We start from the raw sequence: 17,323 nt of genomic DNA on the forward strand, positions 1-17,323 counted from the left end.
TTTGAAGGAGCTACGGTTTATTGTTTTGGGGCCACGTGACTTGCTGCTGGACGGCCTTCACCCTACTGGGAAAGGTGCCGCTATCTTGTCTGCAAACATAGATAGAGCTCTACAGGGAGGATAACATTAGGATTTTACTGTAGGCCACGGAGCAGGTGATTAGAGACCCTGCAAGGTTTTCGTCATTTGATTGCAGAGACATAACCCAAACTAGGAATGTGCTTATTGCAGCACTCCCTTAGGGTATATTTGATTCATATTCATGCCAAAGCTTTTACACACAGTTCTGGTTGACCCTACAAAGTTTCATGATTGATTTATTCCAACTAGCAAATACTGGGCACTGAAATTTGATTAGCCATTTGGCAGCCATTTTGGTGAGCCAGGAGGTTACACAACACAACACAGAGGAGGAACTGAGCAGTGACAGTGTTCCCACGAACCACATGATTACATATGGAAATATAACCAAGGCAGCATATGCAGTGTTTGATAAAATGGAACATGTACTTTTTGGCTAAACTTGAGTTACAGTTTTACGCTGGATGCCCTTCCTCACGCAACTCGACATCACGTGGAGAAATCTGACAGTGGTGGGATTTGTACTGGTTAAAGGTTAAACATGTCACCTCAGTTGTGCAAACTGTCTACTGCATGTATTTAACTCTATGTTCAGCTATGAAGACCTTCAGTCACTTAGTGAGTTACTCAGTTTTCACATTAAATCTATTCAAATTGTTTTAAAGACAGAATGACAACACAAGAAATATGCTCCATGAATTTATTGTGAGTTTAACATGTACAAGTCATTATTTTGACAGGTTAGTGACTTATATTGTTACATGTTAATTTCATATGCAGACATGCTACATAGGTCAAACATCTCATTAGTTTAATAGTCAAATTAGCATGGTTGAGCTCCAGCTATTTCTGTACAACGTTGCACATCAGCTCGGATTTCTCCAACCTGGACCGCCCTGTAGTTCCCAGTGATTGATGTTGTTCTTTTCTCACCATTGCGGTATGTGCGGGTCAGTTTTCCTGTGAAAGGAATGTCAGCACGATACTTAGTAGCCACCATAGTGACGGGGCAATACTGGTTTGGTGGGACGGTGACTTCAATGGCCACAGAGTGGGTGGTTGTTGTACTCGTAGTGGATCCCAGAGCGACAGACAATGACGTCTCAACACTGACGGAAATTGTTGCAGAGGCTATGTCAGGGATCCCTGCAGTAACAGAAGATTCAACGCCAAACGTGATGGTACTGGTGACATCCCATCTTTGCTCTGTCTGAATTTCTTTTGAGAGTGTGACTGTTTTCGTAATTGGAAGGCACTGACTATTTGAAGCAGATGACCTTCGCAGGGTCTCTGGAGGATCCTTGATGGGATTAGCTGCATCCACTTTATATTTGACTTCAGTGAGCTCCTGTTTGACTACATCATCATTAACAGTAAGGACTTCATAATTCTTGTACCAGTACTCTTTGCCATCCCACGGCAAAAAGAAGGCTTCATGTACGGGATGAACTTTCCCGAGGCCATACTTGTTCTTCCCTACATAAACCTGCCCACAAGCCTCGACAGCATTCTTTGGTACTGAACCATAAGAACCACCCTTCCACTCAAGATTTTCAAAGTTGTCTCTGTTTACCAGGATGTAGAATTCACCGCAAGTCTTCTCTACACCGCCATAAGCATAGTGACAGTTAGCACCTGTATTGGTGGAATAGAAGCCAGAAGAACACCCACATCTACAGACGTAGTCAGTTCGCTTTGCTTCGCCATTCCAAATTGAAACGGCTCCATCGAGGACTGCACCTTGACCATTCCAGTACTTCCACTCCAGGTTGCTTTCAGCACTGGAAGACCGAGCCACTCTTATGTTTGCAGGTTCTGGATTCATGTTGGCTTCTGGATGAGACAAAGGGAAAGATTCTTTTCAGATTTATCCAAACTGCTGTCGTTTTGACAAACACAAAAACTCAAGACCCATAAATTCTCATGTTTTTTTTGTTTTTTTTTTTGTGACCAGAGAATCCTTTTGAGCTGTTGGGAGTGACGTTTACTAACTACATATGTACACTAACTAACTACACTGTTAGGTTTGACCTCGCCTAGACATACAAGAAAGAACTCAGAGAGTTGAGATGTCTTTAGTGAGCTTTGCAAAGGGGAGACACAGCAGAGGCTGGCAGCTTGTAAGTGCAGTTCTCCAACTGTGTCATTCTGTGCGAGGCCCTTTTATTGTGTGTAAAAAACAAAGATAAGGGTGGGGGGCTACATGAGTTCACGGTTACAGCATGTGCTATTAGTCATGTGCAGATACATTTGCAATCAACTGAATCATTCCGATCTTAGGTACAGAGTGAGTGGTTTTGCTGAAGCTTGCTAAATGTCAGACCGTAAACAGGCTGACCTGGCTCCTGCAGCTGTGCTATCTATCTGGGAATATCTGAGAGAAACAGTTTGCAGAATTTAAGATACAAATAAGAGCAGATGTAATAAAAGATAATAAATGATAATCATGTTTGTACAGTACATTTTATCTAACATATGCACATATCTGCTGGCCTCTGTTACAAACACACCAAAATGAAAACCTCTTTCAAAAATGTACGATTCCAGACAATGTAATTACTTCTAAAGTCTTCTGAATGACAAACATGGCATAGCTCAGGGTAAATTGGAGAGACGTTGGTTTGATTTAACTGCATAACTGTAGATCCTTTGTTACATTTTAAGAGCAAGACAAAAGAACATCTCAAGAGTTAAGTCAATGCTACCATTGCACAACATTTCCACAAGTCCAGTTTCTCCTTCAGAATCATCTTGAAAATATTCATGAAAATAAAAATGTACAGTTTAATATAAAAAATATAAGAAGCTTGGTACCACTGACTTTATATCGATGTGAAAGAAGGCCCCAAGTAACAGTCAGGAATGAACAAATCCTTGTTCTCCCGAAGCAGCACAACCTCAGGATCACAAGTGTGGAACTAATGAAGGAGGTGGACATGAGATCAAAATATGATGTTGCCCACCTTGAAGATAACCCTCCTACAACACGACTTGAAAGGCTTTTGATCAAGGAGGAAGCTATTACTCCAGAAATATCATGAAAAAGCTGGATAAAAGTGTTGACACTTGATCACAGGACAAAAAGTCAGCCGTCAGGTTTGGATTTGGGCCTCTGCACCAATAATGTAACAGCTACATGGTCCCGAGCTGTAAATGTAGTGTTTTTGTATAACTGACTTTACAGCTAGTACTGGGCAATTTTTTGAGATGGCTCCTGAGGATGAACTTGTGGAGATCCATAATTAGTGATTCCTTGGCTGATCTCATGTGATGTCATATAATTTAAACAAGATCAGCCAAAGAATTAGAGTGTATAATTAATTTGTATTTGTATTAAGGTTAACACCATCATATTCCCCGGATTGCCAACTTTGGGAACTTGACTGGAGCGAGACTCTGCTCTCGCACAGTGTGTAAATTTGGTCGGTACTGTGCAGTACCGACCCAAACCACTGGGTGGAAACAGGGCTGCCGGCATATGCTGGTTAATCGTCAAGGTGTGACAGCTGCATTAATTTATTAGACGTACACCAGCGTATGCCAGTGTTTTTAGCTTGCCAGCTTGGTCTAAAAAAGTAACCGTTACTGACTGCCACAATTTTTTTTCCTGATTTCTTATAGTGTTTCTTAAAGCCAGAAAGTTGCCATTTGAAATGACTTTAGTTTTGTGTCATGTCTGTGATCTGCTTTTTTTCTACAAAATTAAATAACTGAATGAACATCCTCCGAGGCCAATGATTCCATAATTTTTGCCAGGCGTTGTATTTGTAACCGGGAGAAGTTAACCATTAAACACGTGTTTAAAAATCTCTGATGCTGTAACTGATAGTAAATAAATGGTAAATGGACTGCATTTATATAGCGCTTTTCCATCTGCATCAGACGCTCAAAGCACTTTACAATTATGCCTCACATTCACTCCGATGTCAGGGTGCTGCCATACAAGGCGCTCACTACACACCGCAGGGCTGGATCCAGAGTGAAAATCTGACAGATGCATTTTTGCCCAATGATAAAATAGAAATCGTACGCATCTTTATTCAATAATCTTCATTCTTTTATTCGTGTGCAACATACATGGCCTGCACTGGGAGCAATAGGGGATTAAAAGCCTTGCCCAAGGGCCCTTAGTGATTTTCCAGTCAGGTGGGGATTTGAACCAGGCCCGGATCCAGACTGGTTTGGACGGATGCAGTTGCATCGGTCAAATTTTTTTACGCATCGTTCATCATTGGTTAAAAAAAAAAAATCTTGAATAATCCCGAATAGTGCCGAACGTGTCCCCGCGGTGAACACAGCTTTGGTTTTCATGTCAACCTATAGTCTGTAAATTATACGGATTTTTCCGAGTTTCAGAGTCATACGGACGTACAAATAAAGTCGGATATTCAGGGTTTGGTCTGTAGTGGGTCTGTAATCAACCTTTTCTGCAGCACGACTCCACTTTGAACCATGAACCATTGAAGCAATGCTTCGATTCAGTGGCTTGTGGCTCTTTGATTTGCTGCTCTTCAGAAGTGGTAAGTCCACTTCTTAACCCCTCGCAAAGACATTAAAATATCATGAGTCACTTTTGTGTGTATTAAAGTCACTAACTGGGACTCTTGTCTTGTTGCAGTTATGAAACGAGAATCGTCCTCGGTTCCGTTCACCCAGCTCGAAACGCTGCGCGGCTCTCTGCCGAGACACAGTCCGGTTGGAATTAATAACTTCAAAATGAACTGCCGCTTTAAATAAAATGACACCTCTTTCCAAACATTGTAATACAGACAAGAAACTACAATCTACTAAAATGTTTTTTCCTCCCAAAATGAAACGTGCTGTATTTCTTTACAAATTATATCCTGAAGTGAAGCACAGCAGCTGCAAGAGTTCAGCTCAGATATATGGAAAGACATTCATGCCAATAATGTCTCAAAGGAAATGCTTTTGACAAAAACTACAGATTTTGTTTATTCCTATTTATGTCCAGAGATCAAGGATCCACCATGTAGAGTTTATTATGTCCAAAGTTTAAGGATCCAGTGACAGTTTCATATTTATTTACTTTAAGACTCAATAAAATGTTCATTTTCAATTCAATTTCAATTTAATTGGTTTATAAAGTGCCAAATCACAACAAAATCTAAATATACTAAAAACAAATACATCACAACTGTAAACATATCACAATGGTGATATGTTTACAATTATGATGTATTTGTTTTAGTATATTTAGTCATGAACATGATGAATATTGTTACCTGCTGGACTGTTTCTAATTTTGATTGGTATCAATGGAAAATGTCTTCTGTGAACTGTCTGTATCTCAATATTATTAAGAATATAAGCAGTCATATTTTTATTGATTTTATCAACTGAAAAAACAAATCATATATAGATTCAGGTATAATTGAAAGATTTTGGCAATAAATTTGATCCTGTTTACAGTCAATTTTTGTTATAGTGTTTTTTTTTTTTTAGGACATCACATTTATACAAATAAGTGTTCACTATGGTCCATGAAGTATAATAAATATATTAAAAGAATTGTGACAGTATATGTTGCACACGAATAAAAGAATGAAGATTACTGAATAACAAGACGCGTACGATTTTTATTTTATCATTGGGCAAAAATGCATCTGTCAGATTTTCACTCTGGATCCAGCCCTGTGAACCCATGATCTTCTGTATTCAAGCCCAACACCTTAACCACTAGACCATCACCTCCCCTGATAAAGTGTTTTTCTGTCAAATATATAAACTTTGACACCATTTGTTGTTTTACCTTTGGTTTGACTGGAGAACGTCTCAGGCTGAGCGCTGGTCCAGGACACAGTGAGCAGGGTCACAAACAGAACTGACAGCTTCATCTGGAGGTTGGACACAACAAATTCATTCATTCATTACTTATCATTTACATTATGACAACAAATTGGTTTTTTTGTGCCTATTTCAATTTTGTACAATGTTCATAAATTTTCCTTTGCAAAATTTCCAAAATTCAAAATAAAACAGAGAAAACTGTTCGTCACCAATCAGTTCCACCACAAGATTTAAAAAAAAATGACTACGTTTACATGCCGTTAATATTCGGGTTAAGGTCAATATTCTGGTTTCTGAATAATTAGGAATAACCCGCTTAAGCAGATAGAGTTACTCCTGTATACATGGTCACTGGTATCATTTGGAATATCCCCATCTAAACAGCGACGCACGTCTTCCACCGGTGCTTGATTTGGAATGGCGTTCGTGCAAATCCTGCTCACTACACACTTTTCTCAAACAGGCATTAACATTTTCTCATTTTTCTCTCCTGCGGGCTGCCTCCGCCGCAAAACAGCGAGCGTCTCTGGACCTGTTGCCAGATTTGGCGCAGGTACGCACAGAAGAGAGGGGGGCGATGAGAGTGGTCCGTTGTGGCGTTTACCGAGCCGCAGACGGTAAGCGCATCGGAGGCAGAGCAATCGCGGTGATATGCCGACCGGTGCCGCGACCGGCCCACCTGATAAGGACGCAGAACACAATGCGCTGTTTACAGTTGCTTCTGTGGAGTCCGGTGGGCTGCACGCGCCGCATACAAGTAGTTGCTGTACTCAAAAGACCAAGATTCCTTGCGGATAGGACATGCGCAGAACACAAAATAATGTTCCTTTCTATGGGGATATCCAGATGCGCTTTTATATGACCTGATATTCGGGTTAGAAAAGGAGTAACCCAGGGGTCTTATTCGGGTTTTTAAAAACCGGAATATGAGCATATTCGGGTTTTTGCGGGCGTTTACATGGCCGTGCACAACTGGGTTATTGCCAATATTCCGGTTATGAAAGGGTTATTGCCTGCATCTATTTGATTAAAGCAAACTTGAGGTGAAAAGAAAAGGAAGGACTCACCTTTGCAGTCGCACCTCAGGATGCCGACCTACAGTCCCGTCCAGGATTATATACTATTGCTGCTGACTGGCTGATACCCTTCGGCAAGTGGGACGTTTGCCAGTTTAGACAGAAATTTGTTGTCTTATAGGCATGAACTTGGGAACCAGTAATGTTCAACATGTAAATGCAGGTGATGTTGACATTCTCATGTTTGTAATTTGACAGTTTTCTATAAAGTGTTGATTTATGAAGATGAGGAGTTCATGTTTGTCTTTTCCTCTGGATGATGGAAGAATTCTCCCAGCAGGATCATCACAAAAGACTTTCTAAAACCTAAGTGTATGAAATTAACAGATTGATTACTTGATGTGTCATATTCCATGTTTAGTGTAACTGTAACCACATTATATTTATCTGTAATGCAGTAACGTGACACATTCCTGTTCTAAATTCAGTCATCACACCACAGTTCCTAAAATTACTGGATTCCTCTGAATGTGCAGAAGTTGTGAGTCCATGCAGCCAGAGGTGGATTGGCCATTAAGAGTACCGGGACTTTTCCTGGTGGGCCATTCAATAAATGGGCCAATTGCTGCCCATTTTTGTTTTGTTTTTTTCTTCCTGGTAATTTAACAGACTTTCTGCTGATTTGCTTTTATTTATCATAGTGTTGTATGGGGATTAATTTTAGCATGTTGGTGTTGCCGTAGAATGGTAGGTGCCATGCGATGTGCCCTCACCTGAGAGTGTGTGGTTAGAGCGAGAGTGCGCAATAAAGGAGCCAACTGCTCGAATGGTGTTCAATCGTCCTGTGCTTTAATGCTCAACACAGCTGTAATAAACCTTCATCTGCTCGGTGACATTGGTGGCAGCGGTAGGATTGTTCGAGTTCGTTACGTACCGAGTTGTTAATTGGCTGTGTTGCTGTGCTAGCTTAGCTGCTAACTGGCTACTGAGCACCGTACTTAAAAAACGTGGCACCGTTGCAGCTGTGACATCTAAACAAAGACCCGCTGAAGCCCTCCACAGCATGGACCGCCAAGAACTCGCTAAGTGGAGAGATTAGGGTCGACCTTCCCGCTGCTTTTGTTGGTGCGCGTCACACCTTTATATAAATGTTTTGTCTTCATCCAGAGTCATTTTTACATGTACTGGTTTGTTATTTTACATTTTGTAATCTCTTAAATAAGGATGTCTGTCTTTCACAGGGCTGAGATGAGCTTTACTCCATCCAGTGTGTGCTTTGTGACGGACCTACGGTTGTCTTCCTTGCTGCTCCTGATGTGCTTTCTCCAGCATCCTTCTTAAGACCGAGTGAGCAACATACTGCGTAGTCATTTATGTTATTCAAGGCTCCATATTGTTATGTGTCGACGCGGGTTGAGGAGCGGACCTGCGTCTGACGGAACCCAGCGCTAAAATAACCAGAAAGCGGTTCCAATAACAAAAACAATTTATTTTTTCACCCTCTGGTGCATAATAAAGTGTAGAAACTAAAACAGCATCATTCTGGTGGAGTGAAGGCTGGCACGCTCTCCAGCGCCCAAAAGGATCGAAGCCCGGCACTTCTGGACTCGCTGTTACCGCCAAACACCCCCCAGGTGGACACGACAAACCGACTCTCTGCGAAGGATAGAAGAGGTGAGGTAAGTCAGCAGTTACAATTAATATCCTTCAAAAGACACACACTATCAGCAACACATTCAGGTCTGTATTTTAAGCTTTATGCAAATGAGCAGCTTCTCACAACAGGTGGAGGATCACTTGTCCGCACGCCACAGCAGTGAGAAGCAAGCTGCACAATTCTCATCACAATTCAAATATACTGCGTAACAAAATACCAAGTTACTATCAACAAGTAGTCAAACAATTAATCACCTCTGATGTGTGCTGACAGCATGTGTCCCTCACCCTTCCTGCTTCACAGGCTCGATGTGTCAAACCCAGGCGCGGTCCTCAGCGTCTCACAAACGAACATCACAAGGTCGAGTTCCCGGCAATTCTGCTTGAATCACACATGGCTTAAATGCAGAACGCCATCCAATTATCTGCTTCAGCTGAAAGTCTTTAAGGTTGCATGTGAGCACCATCCACAGGTGCTGCACATGATGTTGATGAGGGTGAAGGACTCTTCAGCCAGCACCTTCTCCCCAGACAAATCAGTTTTCATACCACCTGGAGAGCAAAGAAAAGAAAAGAACACCAAAATGTCCAGCCACACCCCCCCAACACACAACACATATAACAGCTTGGGACTCAGGCGAGGCCGGTCGCATCCCCTCCTCTCTCCTCTATCTCTGCCCCCACCTTCAAAAGTCCCAACTTCAACAGACTGTGAATTCTTCAAACTACAAGGTCTGTTAGAAAAGTATCCGACCTTTTTATTTTTTTCAAAAACCATATGGATTTGAATCACGTGTGATTGCATCAGCCAAGCTTGAACCTTCGTGCACATGCGTGAGTTTTTTCACGCCTGTCGGTTGCGTCATTCGCCTGTGAGCAGGCTTTGTGTGAGCAGTGGTCCACCCCTCTTGTCGGATTTTTATTGCGAATAAATGTCTGAACGATTTGGAGCTTTGCTGCATCAATTTTTTCTAGAAACTGTGAGAGACCTCCAGGTGGACACCATTCGGAAAATTCAGATGGCTTTCAGGGACGATTTTATGAGGATTACACAGATTAAGGAGTGCTCCAGCCGGTTTAAAGACCGCCCATAGCTGCTGAGAGCGTGCTGCGCTCCGAGCGCCAATCGACAGGCTGAATCAACCAGATCATTTCCAACATGAAGGCTTTGTTGATCCGGGACGTCATCTGACTTACACAAAAATGGCAGGAGACGTGGACATCAGTACTTTTTCGGCACATTCCACTGTTACAGAAGTTTTTTTTCATGGAAAGAGAAGCGGGGGGATGCACCACGGAGCCGTTCATGGCGCGGTACAAAACCGCCTCCGTGTTGGTCTCACAGGACGGCTCTGAGATGGCTTTCAGACGGCTTTCGGTGGCTTTTCAGTCGTGTGACTATCCGAGAAATTGTGGATGAGCCTGGACATGCCAGAACATGTCTTGTGAGGCTTCATCACGGCATTGCTTTGCGCCATGCAGCACCACCACGACGCGCGGAATTCCTCCGCTCCTCTTTCCATGACAAAAACTCCTGTAACAGTGGAATGTGCCGTTCATTTGCAAACTGGACGCTGTGTTTTATCCAGGACGTCGTCTGACTAGCACAGGAATTGCGGAAGACGTGGACATCAGCACTTTTTCGGCACATTGAGACAGACGTGTGGAGGAATTCCGCGCGTTGCGGCGGTGCCGCATGGCACAAGGCAACGCCGTGATGAAGCCTCACAGGACATGTTCTGGCATGTCCAGGCATGTTTAAAGCCACAAAAAAACAAAAAAAAAAGCCAGAGAGCTGTGGAGCCAGCGAGGAGCACAGAGGCGGCTCTCCAGGAACCCGTGGTTCGTGTCTAGCTGGTCTGGTGCATTACAGGTGGACAGCAGCCTGGCGCACAGTGCACAACTGCGGAACTGTGATGGAGTGTCTATTTTTGGACTGCGTTTAAATTTTAAAAAAAAAGGAAGGGACATCTTTAAATGCTGCTGTGAATCTGTGAATTGAAAACCCACACTTTAAAGGGACCAGGTGTGGGAGGGCTGGAGGTTTGGACCAAACTCATGCCTAAACGTGCGCCAACATGGCGTTATCATGGCGTTATCATGGCGCTATCATGGCACTGCGTGGCTTAGTGTGGCTGATGCGAGCCATTCGAGGCTGTAATGACAGGTTGGTCGTGGCTCACTAGAGGCTGCTACGCGGCACATGCGGGGTACAGAGAGGCACATAGTGGCACCTTCATAGTGGATACGTGATAGATCAAAACGTGGGTCATTCTTCAAATAATCACCCCACACCCATGTGTGGCTCCTTCTTCAGCCTTCATTATTCGGTGGGACCGAGGCTTTACAAATAGGTGACCACATCCTGTCCAAGCTGGATAGGGAGAGGGTGCGGAAAGGCCGATCATCGGTGCTGCAGGAGTGTGGCACGCCACGCTCATACCAGGTGAAGTCGCCAGGAGGAGGAGCGATGAGGAGAAATAGGCGACATCTGTTGTGTGGACCGCTGAAGAGGAGGTACTGCTGGCCCACCACCACAAGATGGCGCCCTGCTTGAAGTGTGGGCTTCAAGCACGAGAGGGCGTCGGAGCGACCAGGAGTGACAGCTGTCACTCATCATCCGTACCAGCTGTCACTCATCCACTACTCATCACCACCACCATAAAGACCGGACTGCAACTCCACCTCCCCGCCAAGAAATCAACTACCAATCAGGTAATTTCTCTGCTGACTGACACTTTGTGTAATAACCTGAACTTCTGTTGCAGCCGTTTTCCTGGAGCGTTGCCTTGTCCGTGGGATTGGCGTTTGGTGTGACAGCGACGGCTTGTCCGTTGATTAACACCCCCTGTTGTGGGTCCGTGTCACGTCACTTTCACAACAGGATTTCTCGGCCAGCGTCATGGATCCCGAGGGGCGTCAACCATCGCTTGAACAGCCAATGGGAGAGCGAGGTGCACAGGCAGGAGGCGTGTTGGGTGAGCTGCAGCACATCTTAACCGCCTTTACCGCTCGGTTGGACTTAGTTACCGAGCACAGCAGTGTTCTCAATCGTAGGGTGGAGGCTCTCACCGCTCAGGTGGAAGCGCGTGCTCAGGGCGCTGCTGCAGCACCTCCTCCTGCTGACCGTGTGCCAGAAACAGACATTCCGCTGGTCGTTCAACGAACCCCCCCACCTTCCCCTGAAGCATACATAAGTCCTCTGGAGCCGTACGGAGGCTGTGTGGAGACGTGCGCGGACTTCTTGATGCTGTGCTAGCCGGGTGGCTTATGTGATCAATTTGCTTCGAGGAGAGGCACGCGCCTGGGCTACGGCGCTTTGGGAGCAGAATTCACTGCTCCTAACGGTTTATACTGAGTTTGTGAGGGAGTTCCGACAGGTGTTCGACCACCCTCATAGAGGTGAGACCGCTTCAAGTGTGCTGCTGTCGATACGGCAGGGGCGTCGGAGTGCAGCGAAGTATGCAGTCAACTTCCTCTTTTCCACCCAGTGTGACAGCTAAGGAGGAGGTTTTTGTCCCCCCCAGTCTGGCGGCGGTGCCAGCCGAGTACCACGACCTTGCTGACGTCTTCAGCAAGGATCTGGCACTCACGCTGCCCCCGCACCGTCCGTACGATTGTGCCATTGATTTGATACCGGGCGCTGAGTACCCGTCCAGCAGGCTGTACAACCTCTCACGTCCGGAACGCGAATCAATGGAGACCTACATCCGGGACTCGTTAGCTGCCGGGTTGATCCGGAACTCCACCTCCCCGATGGGTGCTGGTTTCTTTTTTGTGGGCAAGAAGGACAGCGGACTCCGTCCATGCATTGATTACAGAGGGCTGAACGAGATCACGGTTCGCAACCGATACCCGTTACCTCTGTTGGATTCAGTGTTCACGCCCCTGCATGGAGCCCAAATTTTCACGAAATTGGATCTTAGGAATGCTTATCACCTGGTTCGGATCCGGGAGGGAGACGAGTGGAAGACGGCATTTAACACCCCGTTAGGTCACTTTGAGTACCTGGTCATGCCGTTCGGCCTCACTAATGCGCCCGCGACGTTCCAAGCATTGGTTAATGACGTCTTGCGGGACTTCCTGCATCAGTTTGTCTTCATATACCTAGACGATATACTCATCTTTTCTCCGGATCCTGAGACCCATGTCAAGCATGTACGTCAGGTCCTACAGCGGTTGTTGGAGAACCGGCTGTTTGTGAAGGGCGAGAAGTGTGAGTTCCACCGCACTTCTTTGTCCTTCTTGGGGTTCATCATCTCCTCCAACTCCGGTGCCCCTGATCCGGCCAAGGTTGCGGCGGTGAGAGATTGGCCCCAACCAACGAACCGTAGGAAATTACAACAGTTCCTCGGTTTTGCAAATTTCTACCGGAGGTTCATCAAGGGCTACAGTCAGGTAGTTAGCCCCCTGACAGCCCTGACCTCCACAAAAGTACCCTTCACCTGGTCGGATCGGTGCGAAGCCGCGTTCAGGGAGTTGAAATGCCGGTTCTCGACTGCACCAGTTCTGGTGCAGCCCGATCCCAAGCGCCAGTTTGTTGTTGAAGTAGATGCCTCTGACTCAGGGATAGGAGCCGTGCTGTCCCAGAGCGGGGAGTCCGACAAGGTTCTCCATCCATGTGCCTACTTTTTCCGCAGGTTGACCCCAGCTGAACGGAACTATGACGTCGGCAATCGGGAACTTCTTGCGGTGAAGGAGGCTCTTGAGGAGTGGAGACACCTGTTGGATGGAGCATCGGTGCCATTTACGGTTTTCACGGACCATCGGAACCTGGAGTACATCCGGACCGCGAAGCGTCTGAACCCCAGGCAAGCCCGCTGGTCGCTGTTCTTCGGGCGTTTTGACTTCCGGATCACCTACCGCCCTGGGACAAAGAACCAACGATCTGACGCCCTGTCCCGGGTGCATGAAGAGGAGGTCAAGACAGAGCTGTCAGACCCCCCTGAAACCATCATCCCCGAGTCCACTGTCGTGGCCGCCCTTACCTGGGACGTGGAGAAGACCGTCCGGGAGGCCCTGACATGGAGCCCGGACCCGGGGACAGGTCCGAAGAACAAACTGTACGTCCCACCAGAGGCCAGGGCTGTGGTCCTTGACTTCTGTCACGGTTCCAAGCTCTCCTGTCACCCAGGGGTGCGAAGGACCGTGGCAGTGGTCCGGCAGCGCTTCTGGTGGGCGTCTATGGAAGCCGAAGTCCGGGAGTATGTCCAGGCCTGCACCACCTGTGCCAGGGGCAAAGCTGACCATCACAAGGCCCAAGGCCTCCTCCAGCCTCTGCCTGTGCCTCGTCGCCCCTGGTCTCATATCGGCCTGGACTTTGTCACGGGCCTCCCGCCGTCCCAGGGCAACACCACCATCTTAACGATAGTGGACCGGTTCTCCAAGGCGGCCCACTTCGTTGCCCTCCCGAAGCTCCCGACGGCCCAGGAGACTGCAGACCTCCTGGTCCACCACGTCGTGCATCTGCATGGGATTCCATCAGACATTGTCTTGGATCGTGGTCCTCAGTTCTCCTCCCAGGTCTGGAGGAGTTTCTGCAAGGAACTGGGGGCCACCGTCAGTCTCTCGTCTGGGTACCACCCCCAGACGAACGGGCAGGCAGAGCGGACTAACCAGGAACTGGAGCAGGCCCTTCGCTGCGTGACCTCCACGCACCCGACGGCCTGGAGTGACCATCTGGCCTGGATCGAGTACGCTCATAATAGCCAAGTCTCATCTGCCACCGGCCTCTCCCCGTTTGAGGTGTGTTTGGGGTACCAGCCCCCATTGTTTCCACTGGTGGAGGGAGAGGTCGGGGTGCCCTCGGTCCAGGCCCATCTGAGGAAGTGCCGTCGGGTGTGGCGTACCGCCCGCTCTGCCCTGCTCAGAGCCCGGACGAGGGCTAAGGCCCATGCAGACCGCCGGCGTTCCCCGGCCCCTGCATACCAGCCCGGGCAGGAGGTTTGGCTATCCACTAAGGACATCCCCCTGCAGGTGGAATCCCAGAAACTTAAGGACAGGTACATCGGACCATTTCCAATACTCAAAGTCCTCAGTCCGGCCGCAGTGAAGCTGAAGTTGCCAGCTTCACTGCGGATACACCCCGTGTTTCATGTGTCAAGACTCAAGCCCTGCCATACCTCCCCACTGTGTGCCCTGGGACCAGCGCTGCCTCCTGCCCGGATCATTGACGGGGAGCCCGCGTGGACGGTACGCCGGCTCCTGGACGTCCGTCGAAAGGGCCGGGGGTTCCAGTATCTGGTGGACTGGGAGGGTTATGGCCCCAAAGAGCGCTCCTGGGTGAAGAGGAGCTTCATCCTGGACCCGGCCCTCCTGGCCGACTTCTACACCCGTCACCTGGACAAGCCTGGTCGGGCGCCAGGAGGCGCCTGTTGGGGGGGGGTCCTGTTGTGTGGGCCGCTGAAGAGGAGGTACTGCTGGCCCACCACCACAAGATGGCGCCCTGCTTGAAGTGCGGGCTTCAAGCACGAGAGGGCGTCGGAGCAACCAGGAGTGACAGCTGTCACTCATCATCCGTACCAGCTGTCACTCATCCACTACTCATCACCACCACCATAAAGACCGGACTGCAACTCCACCTCCCCGCCGAGAAATCAACTACCAATCAGGTAATTTCTCTGCTGACTGACACTTTGTGTAATAACCTGAACTTCTGTTGCAGCCGTTTTCCTGGAGTGTTGCCTTGTCCGTGGGATTGGCGTTTGGTGTGACAGCGACGGCTTCGCCTCACACCCCAACCCAGATAAGTGGTTAACCAGGAGCTGCACGAGTGTGTGATTGGAGGTGGAGGTGCTCCCTCCTTACTGCATACAGACTGCAGGATTACTGAGTGTGCGTCCTCACACTCATCTGGACTGTCTTTGTTTTCTGCCAGCAGTACTGGGTCTGACTGCTGAAGACAGCGGCCACCTGGGGCGCAGGGCTTGGTGGCTCCGGTGTTCTTCAGCTCCGTTGGTGGTGGAAGCTGTGTGGATCCGGCTTCTCTCTCACCAGGCGTCTTCTATCGTCGAGCCTGCCCACACGTCACCTGGTGTATGATTAACAGTCACTATATTGTTATTGTCTGTACATCGTTGTGCGATTCACAACATTAAATTGTTACTTTTGGCTTATCCATTGTCCGTTCATTAACGCCCCCTGTTGTGGGTCCGTGTCACGTCACTTTCACAACAACATCTTCAGCAAGTGCCGGCGATGACTGAAGAAGAGAATACAGACACTGGGCAATCAGCCACAGAGCCAGAGAAAGAAACACCCCAACAAGGCTCTGACCAGGGACTGTGTGAGAGTAAAGTTAATAGTCCTACAGTAACACCCGAAGGACCGACAGTGACCAGGTTTTGTAGAGTTTGTAGACCTGTGAAAAGAACAGTTTTAGTTTAGTTTGAGCTATGATTTACATTTTGAAGTAATCTGAGAAGTATCTTAAAAGTTATGTAAAAGACAAGTGGGGAAAGAGTTATTTCTTTTAAGTTGTTAAGACTAACAGGAAATGAGGTTTATTATTAATAAGCTTAAGGTTGTGACCCCATGTTCTAGAATTAAAATAATTTGAGGGGAGATGTCAAGGTATCAGTAATGTTAAATGGTGTACGTAGTCACTTAATATACAAGTAACGCGAGAGTTCGACACACACGAGAGTTCAGGATGTAAGTTCATGTGAGTGTGAATAAAACACACAAGTTGGATTCAGTAAGCTGTGTCGGCCAACAGTTATTTGACAATAATCTTGTTTATTTTCTGTTTTCTGTCATTCATCCTGCTACAGTTTTACATTCTAGACCTGTGTTGTCGGGCATTACAGAAATGGAGCAGTAGCACTACCATTACACTAGGGGGAGTAGCTACTTGGGTTAGCGTGGCTTCCACTTCTGTTGCAAGTGCCGAAGAAGTACTTCTGGCAGCAGAGTTGGAAGCAGGATAGAACTGTTCATTTTTGTAACACAATATAAATGTCTGTCTTTTACAGGTAAGCTTACAGGAGTTAGGTAATGTGACATGGGAGTACAGTGAGAGCGGGAACTGTGGATAATGGTGCGAATGTCAGCCAGTTATCGCCGTTATGTGTGTGACGTGGTTAAGAGAGATTAAAGTAGCAGCTAAGCTAAGCAAAGCTAACTGTTGCGGGTTAATAAGAACAACCACGGGGTTTCCCTGAGTGTGATTGTATAAACCCATTGTGCCTAAATGTAAGTAAAATAGTAAAGCTAGACTAGAACTCCAGCCAATAAGATATAATTTAGTTAAGTATGTGTTAGTGGTTTAAACTAGTGTCCATACCTGTGATGTCATTTCTGGTCATGTTTGTAATATCACTTCTGTTGGAAGTGCCGAAGAAGTACAGACGGTTGCCCAGTTCCAGCAAGACATAACACACTGACATTTTCTACCCAAGTAAGTAAGTATTTTCCCACTCTAGAACCAAAAACACTGAATGACTAACTCACCTTTGCTACATTTTAGAGATCGTTACTTTAAAACCTGCAGGAATGAGTGAGTCAGAAAAAGTGCGCACACCGCAGACACCGGGATGTTTTGATTCCTCTGCTGATCACAAGGACAGCTGGATCCGGTCGAGCTTGTGGTCGTTTGTAGACAAAACATCAATCTTTCCATTGGTACCAAGTATTAGCTTATTCGTGCTGATTACGAGAAACGGTGGCACAAAAACTACAGCAGTAATCCGGAACTGGCAATGATCCGGAACTGGGCAAGTAACTGTACTTTGGGCGGCAGAGTTGGAAGCAGGACAGAACTG

At 46.8% G+C, this 17,323-nt stretch overlaps 1 protein-coding gene across 2 annotated transcripts; it reads right to left on the reverse strand.

Annotated features, from left to right (window-relative positions):
* Positions 1 to 765: 765 nt before the first annotated feature.
* LOC117507937 (natterin-3-like) lies at positions 766 to 7,081 on the reverse strand. Of its 2 annotated transcripts, XM_034167689.1 has the most exons (3): positions 6,957 to 7,081; positions 5,852 to 5,936; positions 766 to 1,914 (listed from the first exon to the last, which is right to left on the reverse strand). In XM_034167689.1, the coding sequence occupies exons 2-3, from the start codon at positions 5,934 to 5,936 to the stop codon at positions 905 to 907; spliced, it is 1,095 nt and encodes a 364-aa protein (XP_034023580.1). In that variant the 5' UTR covers positions 6,957 to 7,081; the 3' UTR covers positions 766 to 904. The 2 variants fall into 2 exon arrangements, with proteins under 2 accessions (XP_034023580.1, XP_034023579.1); XM_034167688.1 differs by lacking the exon at positions 6,957 to 7,081 and having other exon boundaries at positions 5,852 to 5,987.
* Between the last annotated feature and the right edge of the window lie 10,242 nt (positions 7,082 to 17,323).

This window comes from Thalassophryne amazonica, chromosome 3, assembly GCF_902500255.1.
Source record: "Thalassophryne amazonica chromosome 3, fThaAma1.1, whole genome shotgun sequence".
Classification (NCBI taxonomy): domain Eukaryota; kingdom Metazoa; phylum Chordata; class Actinopteri; order Batrachoidiformes; family Batrachoididae; genus Thalassophryne; species Thalassophryne amazonica.

What these genes read in the sequence shown, in the direction of transcription:
- LOC117507937 (XM_034167688.1), bottom strand. Translation starts at nt 5,966, where the DNA reads ATGAATGAATTTGTTGTGTCCAACCTCCAGATGAAGCTGTCAGTTCTG. An exon ending in GTTCTCCAGTCAAACCAAAG is followed by an intron (nt 1,915 to 5,851) that starts GTAAAACAACAA and finishes TGTCTCATCCAG; the next exon opens with AAGCCAACATGAATCCAGAA.